This window comes from Tenrec ecaudatus, chromosome 4 (assembly GCF_050624435.1).
Source record: "Tenrec ecaudatus isolate mTenEca1 chromosome 4, mTenEca1.hap1, whole genome shotgun sequence".
Classification (NCBI taxonomy): Eukaryota; Metazoa; Chordata; class Mammalia; order Afrosoricida; family Tenrecidae; genus Tenrec; species Tenrec ecaudatus.
Window position 1 is genome coordinate 16,169,084 of NC_134533.1, and position 8,022 is coordinate 16,177,105.

Genomic DNA, 8,022 nt, shown 5'->3' on the forward strand with positions numbered 1-8,022 from the left:
GTTTTGGACAAAAGAGATATGATCAGGTAAGAAGGAAAATAGAGCATCAGATAATTTTGTCTTTCTTTTCTGGATGGTTATTTTAATGCCTTATTAAATATTTCTATCAAGTACATGTGTAATTAGGGCTGTATTATCATAATCCAAGTATAATTAAAATTTTAGAATAAAAAAACCCAGGACATTTATTTTTAAACAATTGCTATGAAGATACCATGAGTTTCTCTTGAACAATAAGTGTGTAGGAATATGACAATAACAATATGTATTTGCAAGTGCACAAGTAATAACATACTATAGAAGACGATTTTAAACTAACAAACCCACAATCACAGGCAATTTCTCCTTAGCTATTACTATTTATTCTCCCAATGGGTTATATCATCATAAAAGGAGAAGATATTGAAGTTGTCAAGGATTTCATCCTCCTTAGATCCAAATCAATATTCAGGGAAGCATTCCTCAAGAGATCAAATGCCTGATAGGCATTGGGTAAATCTGCCAGAGAAGACCTCTTCAAAGTGTTGAAATGCAAGGATGTTGCTTTGAAGACTAAGGTGAGCCTGACCAATACAATCATATTTTCAATAGCCTCATAGGCATGTGTAGGTTAGACGTTAAATAAGGAAGACTAAAGAAGATTCCATGCATTTTTTTTATATAAATCATTTTACTGGGGCTCTTACAGCTCTTATGACAATCCATACATCAAGTGTATCAAGCACATTTGTACATACTATATGTTGCCATCATAATTTTATTAATCATTTTATTAATCATTTTTAATCATTTTATTAGGGGCTCATACAACTCCTATCACAATCCATACATATATCAGTTGTGTAGAGCACATTTGTACATTCGTTGCCCACATCATTCTCAAAACATTTGCTCTCCACCCAAGCCCCTGGCATCAGGTCCTCACTTTTTCCCCTCCTTCCCCACTCCCCCCTCCCTCATAAATCCTTGATAATTTATAAATTATTATTTTGTCATATCTTGCTCTGTCCCACATCTCCCTTCACCCATTTTTCTGATGTATGTCTCTCAGGGAGGAGGTCACATGTAGATCCTCAAAATCGGTTCCCCCTTTCCAACCCACCCTCCCTATGCCTTCCCAGTATCGCTACTCACACCACTGGTCATGAGGGGATAATCCTCCCTGTGTTTCCAATTCCCATCTGTACCACTGTACATCCTCTGGTCTAGTCAGACTTGCAACTTAGAATTCGGATCATGAGAGTGGGGGGAGGAAGTATTTAGGAACTAGAGGAAAGTTGTATTTTTCATCATTGTTACATCACACCCTCACTGTCTTGTCTCCTCCCCAAGTCCCTTCTGTAAGTGGATATCCAGTGGCCTACAAATGGGCTTTGAGTCTCTACTCGGCACTCCCCCACTCATTCACTATGGCAAGATTTTTTGTTCTGATGATACCTGATCCCTTGACACCTCGTGATCACACCGGCTGGTGTGCTTCTTCCATGTGGGCTTTGTTGCATCTGAGCTAGATGGCCACTTGTTTACCTTCAAGCCTTTAAGACCCCAGACGCTGTATCTTTTGATAGCCGGGCACCATCAGCTTTCTTCACCACATTTGCTTATCCACCTGCTTTATCTTCAGCAGTCGGATCATGGAGGTGAGCACACAATGATATGATTTTTGCATTTAAATCATGCTTCTGGGGAAGGCTATTGAAAATACTATGGAATGCCAAAGGAACAAACAAATCTGTTATGGAAGAAATACAGCTAGAATTCTCCTTAGAGGCAAGAATGACAACACTTTGTCTCATGTACTTTGGTCAAGCTGTCATGCAAGAGCAGTCGCAGGAATAGGACATCAGGCTTGGTAATGTAGAAAGGCTGTGAATTAGAGAAAGGCCCTTGAAAAAGGATTGACATATGTCTGCAATAATTGGTTCAGACATAACAATAATGAGGATGGCACACTTCCGGGTGGTTTTTCATTCTCTTATCCATAGAGTCACTTTGAGTCAGAACTGATTGAACATCTAACAACAGTAGCATGATTATTTAGACCTCATGTTTTCCAAAGGCTCATTTTGTGGCTTGAATAAAGAGATGGGAAAGTTGTTTCAAGAATTTGGAAATGTATTGAGTTAGGAAAGTAAATATTTTGCATAGTTACCTGCATCTAGCTGCAAAAAACACAGTATATGATGGATTCTAACTAAAATGTGAATTGTATAAAAGACTTTGCTTTCCCCACAACTTTTAGGAAGGCACTCTTGACCTCTTTATTCCTCAAACTGTAGATTAGAGGGTTCAGCATGGGGATGACGATGGCATAGAACACAGATGCTATTTTGTCTATGCCCATGGAGTGACTGGAGCTGGGCTGCAGGTACATGAAGGTGATTATCCCATAGAGGATGGAGACTGCAGTGAGGTGGGACTCACAGGTGGAAAAGGCCTTCTGGCGGCCTTCAGAGGAGCGCATCCTCAGGATCGTAGCAAATACTAATATATAAGACGTCAGTATTACCATCAGAGAAAAGACGGTATTGAAAGATACTATCAAATAAATAACTAGCTCAGTGATGTATCTGTCAGAGCATGAGAGGGGCAAAAGCGAAGGAGCATCACAGAAAAAGTGGTCAATCACATTGGACCGACAAAAGGAGAGCCTGAAAATGTTCCCAGTGTGGATGGAAACATCCAAGAAAGCAATGACATAGGACCCTATGCTCAGAGCAGCACACACATTTGTTGTCATGGTGGTGGTGTAGTGGAGCGGTTTACACACAGCTGCGTAGCGATCATAAGCCATTACAACCAAAAGGTTACTCTCTGCAACAGCAAAAACTCCAAAAAAGAACAACTGAGTGGCACAGTCATGAAAAGAGATGATGTTGTCTCCTGTGAGAAGCCCTGCCATTACCTTGGGAGTGACCGCTGAGGAATAACCAAAGTCTGCCAGAGAGAGGCTGCTGAGGAAAAAGTACATGGGAGTGTGGAGACGGGAGTCCAGCAGGATCAACAGGATCATCCCTAGGTTTCCAACCAGAGCAATAAGGTAGATGAGGAAAAAAATTAGGAAGAGCAGAGTCTGCAGGGTGGGATTATTGGTTAATCCCACAAGCATGAACTCAGTCACCTCTGAGTCGTTTTCCCTTGGGAGCATTGGGGGATCTTGTGTCTGTCCTGTAGAAATGAGAAACAGGATCAGAAGGACAGAGGATAGAACACTGCTGTTATCAATGAGATGTCTGCCTCTAAGTTTAGCATTTCCTTGATTGCTTCCAGGATACTCTAGAGATAACACATTGCTGTTAAACAAATTTCCACTTTCAGTAATTTCTGGAATGATACTGTGCTCCAATTATGGAATTTCTAAACATTAAATATAGAGAAGGAAAATGTGTTATCCAAGATCACAAGATTAGCTACCAACAAGAATGGGACATGATCACATCCAGATTTTTGAACATTGACACAAAATATTGTGATTCATTAATATAGATTAGCACAGTTGAGCTGATGTGAAATTCAATTTCTTTTATTTAAACTCTCAATTATCTGTCATTTGCATTTTGTCTAGAACAGTTTTATATGAAAGTGAATTAAATAAAATATTATCATTTTCCTTTTATATTAATCAATTTTGGGGGGCTCTTACTGGTCTTTTAGCAATCCATACATCAAGTGTATCAAGCACATTTGTGCATATGTTGCATCATCATTTTCAAAATACTTTTTTTCTACTTGAGTCCCCCTCTTTTTCCTTCTCCTCACCCTCCCACTGTCAATAAGAGATATTTTTATCCTAAATGATATTGCTGTGTAGTAAGTACCCAGGATGTGTGAAAAAAAAAAAACAACAACACCAAATCCACTGCCATAGAGGTGACTCTGACTCATAGTAATCCTCTTTAGGAGTTCCAAAGCTGTATATCACACAGAGGCAGATATCGTCATCTCTCTCCTACCGGTAAGAATTCCTGGTGGTTTTGTAGTTATGCATTGGATCACTCAACATACGCTCATCCATTTGAAACCACTAAAAATATGAGGGAGAAATATTAGACTTTTTAATCGTGTAAAGAGTAGGTGGAGGAAGGAAGTGGTGAGCAAAGAACACCATAAACAGGGTAGTAGCTAGGCAATTAAAATCAGCAACGAGGAGGAAGTAGAGATCCTGCGGTGCTGTAACAACAGCAATCTAGCTCAGAGGAATTACTAAGAGGCAGAATAAGGGTGAGAGTGATGGTGGAGCAGGAAGAAGGTAAAAGGAAACAGAGGAAAGGTGTAGGAAGCAAAACTATGAATAGAGGTATAAACATAGGTGTTTACATATATAAATATATTAATTCATAAATTAGGGGTACTGGCCTATGTACATATATTTATATGGCAATACACTGAGTTAGTGGACAGACTTTGAGCCTCTGCTCCATACGAGAACACTTTGTTTTAAAAAATTGGCACTCTGTGATGCTTAGTCTCCTGGCATGATTGCTGAAGACCAAATGGGTGCATAAGCAAATGTGGTGGAGAAAGAAGATGGTGCTCAGCTATCAAAAGATATAGCATCTGGCGTCATAAAGACTTGAAGTTAAAGAAGTGGTCATCTAGCTCAGAAGCAACAAACCCACATGGAAGAAGAACACCAACCTGTGCAATTCATGAGGTCTCCACAAAATCAGTTAGCAGACATCAGGAAATCCCACACAAACAAACAAAAAGAACCATCTTGTTGAGAATGGGGATGTCATAGCAGAGACTCAAAATCCATCTTTAAACAATGAGATATCCCCTCACAAAAGGGTCACAAAGAAGGGATGAGTCAACCAGGGTGCAGCAAAGCACCGATCAACACACAATATTCCTCTGGTTCTTTGAGGGTCTCTCACCCCCCACTGTGATGACCCCATTCCTACCTTTCACTGCAGCCAAGACCAGAGCATGTAAACAGGTACAGAAAAGAGATAAGAACTCAAGACACATGGAATCCAGTAACAGGAATAGGAGCAGGAATACCAGGAGTATGGGGGAAGGTGGGGAAAAAAGGGGAACTGATTGTAATGATCAACACACATAACCACACACACATTTCCTTTCATTCCATTGCACAGCCCAACAACAACAAGAGTTTTTCTTGGTGTCTTGCTTTGTAGGCCTGTTTCTGGGTCTATTTGGGGCACTGATTCCCAAAGTCACATCAGATAGACAGTATTAGCTCCTGTTTCTTAGATAAGGTGTCCCACTATATTTCAGCTAGTAATTGATTCTAATTTATTAATAAATCACCATATTTTAAAATATGGGAATAATTCAGATGCACAAAACATGAGATAAGACAAAAAAGGTAAGAAATATTTGATAAAGAATTGGTTTCTGAGGGATTTGCAAGGGAAGCTGTTAGGAGGCCTGGTGACGTAACGGTTACACGTTAAGATATGATCGGCATTGTCAGCAGTTCAAAACCACAAGCACTTCTGCTGGAGAAAGACTGGGCTTTCTACTCTTGCAAACAGTTACATTCTCACAAACTCACAGCAGATCCCTATGAGTCATCATTGGCTTCATGGCACTGAGTTTTGAGAAGGAAACCTGTATTTGGATGCATGGTGGCTAGTTGGTTATACATCAAGCTGTCAGTCATACTGCTAGTGATTCAAACACATCTGTCACTCTGCAGCCTTTAAAAGATTGAAAGGTTTGGAAATGGAAAGAGGCAGCATTTGTCTATGTTACAAGGTCACCGTGAGTTAAAATCAATTAGATGGAAGAGGCTTTTTCTGTTGTTGTTGTTGTTGTTATGGAAAGCTGTCCAGTATATATACAGAGACGATAAATTGTAACCGATTACAAGGACCTACATGTGACCTCCTCTCTGGGGGACGGACAACAGAAGAGTGGGTGAGGGGAGACGTCAGACAGGGCAAGATGTGACAAACTAAAAATTTATAAATTATCAAGTGTTCATGAGGGAGTGGGGAGGGAGGAGGGAGAGGAAAATTGAGGCGCTGATGCCAGGGGCTTAGGTGGGGAGCAAATGTTTTGAGAATGAATGTACAAATGTGCTTTACACCATGATGTATGTATGGATTGGGATAATTGTATGAACCCCTAATAAAACGAATAAAAAATTTTTAAAAACCAGTTGAATACGTCAAAGGCAAAACAGAGCTTTAAAAGAGTAGAAAATACAAAGAACATTTAAAAGGCTCCTATATGGTAGGCATGAGGGAAACAGTGTGGAAAATGCAAGACTTCACAGAAATTTAAAAAATATTTTGAAGATCCAGATTTTTCTTCTTCAAATTATTCAATATATATTTCAGAACACATTTCAATATAAAGAAATTAATGGATAATCCATGCTAAATGTTTCTGGAGACAGGTTGTCGCCAAGCTTCTTTAATAGAAAAGTGCTAACTATTCTTTCCTTACTTTCTATGCACAGGTGGAGAAATCGTGTCATCTTATAGCAAGAATGAAACATTTTAATTTAATAAGTGAGTTTGAACTCTGGCAGCAGACCCATTTTGGGTTCAGAGCATTTGAATCTCTATTTATTGTACCAAAGTCACTCCCAGACATTTGATTACAACTCATAGCAAGCCTAGAAGACATAGCTAAACTTCTGTTGTGGGTGTCTGAGGCTGGAAGTCTTTATGGGGGGATGTATGTCAACCTTCTGGTTAACTGTCAAACACCTAACCCATTTGGTATAGGGCCTATATTCCGCACCTCAAAACTAGACCCGGTCGCTGCTGTTATTAGAATCAGCAGGTCAACTATACTTATTTTGGAATCAGCAGGTTAAAGATCCCCAGGAATAAGTCTAACGTTTGAGGCAACAAATGTGTGTCAGCCAGTGTTATCAAACCAGATTAATAAAATAAAATTATATTTTGTAAGTTCTTAGATATTATAATTTGTGCGGAGTCATTGACTTGTCTGAGCTTTGGGAACTTGATGATGTATGATAGTGCTTCCAGACAAGCATGCAATCAAAGGCCTTAGATCTTCTTATTAGGCTTGTTACCTCTCATGTTTTTACTCTCCCATCCTATACTAAAATCAACAACAATAGAAAAAGAAGCCCTGGTTAATTCAAACCCACTAGTCAACCTGAAGGAGATTGATAAGGTTCATTTTGTTGAAATGTATGGTTCATAAGGTCGGTCACTGTGAGTCAGAGTCCACTAAAGGGCAGTAGGTTTGGGTGTGGGACATATCCTCTATACTCAGGAGCCATGAAAGTATATTAGTCACATTTTGGGCTGCTAACTAGAAGGTCAGCAGTTCAAAATCACCAGCCACTCCTCCGAAAGGAGAGCAGGGTTTCTACTCTCTTAAAGAGTTACAGGCTCAGAAGTCCTTATGTGATTTTTCCACATCACTATTCAGTGTCCTTTGTAGTTCATGTTTAAGCTGATTCCACCTCTTTTTCCTTTATACTACTTCTTTTATAGATATTATTATGGATATTCAAGTTGCAATGTCTTTTCATATTGATTTCCCACTTGATTCTCTCAGCAATCCTGAAATTAATGTGGAGAATTAATACTATCACATTCATTAAAATAAAATACCAAGATCAAACTAATTTAAATAATCTTTCAAAGGCATACACACTCATTCTACGAAAGGAAGAACTCAATGCCTTCTGATATCTTTCTTGGTGTCACAGTATAAAATGCATCCTTAATTGGCAATCCATAATGCATAGGATATGTACCTTTTCTCTATATGAAACAAAAATATATATATATTGAAAATTCAAATCTAAAGTCTTAATTAGAATCCAGGTAGGTGGATGCCTTGATACATTTTCCTAGTTGTCTTTATCGGTACTAATTTGCATGCACTGCATAGTTCACCTAAAGGCTTACCTGGTGGCCTGAGCAAGGTAAACTACAAATCCAGCATCTTCACTTATGAGTATTTCTCAAATAAGAAATTCTGTCCGTAAGCTTCTCTGGAAGTTCTTCTTTGAAAATCAAAAGAGTAAATGCTCTTTAGTGAGAGAAAGAAAACAGAGAACAC

At 39.0% G+C, this 8,022-nt stretch overlaps 1 protein-coding gene across 1 annotated transcript; it reads right to left on the reverse strand.

Moving 5' to 3' along the window:
- Positions 1-2,194: 2,194 nt before the first annotated feature.
- Positions 2,195-3,148, reverse strand: LOC142446327 (olfactory receptor 5B12-like). The gene has a single exon (XM_075548090.1). It carries the CDS (start codon positions 3,146-3,148, stop codon positions 2,195-2,197), a length of 954 nt encoding a protein of 317 aa, XP_075404205.1.
- Between the last annotated feature and the right edge of the window lie 4,874 nt (positions 3,149-8,022).

Coding starts and splice junctions, on each gene's coding strand:
- LOC142446327 (XM_075548090.1), bottom strand. CDS start 3,148: ATGCTCCCAAGGGAAAACGACTCAGAGGTGACTGAGTTCATGCTTGTG.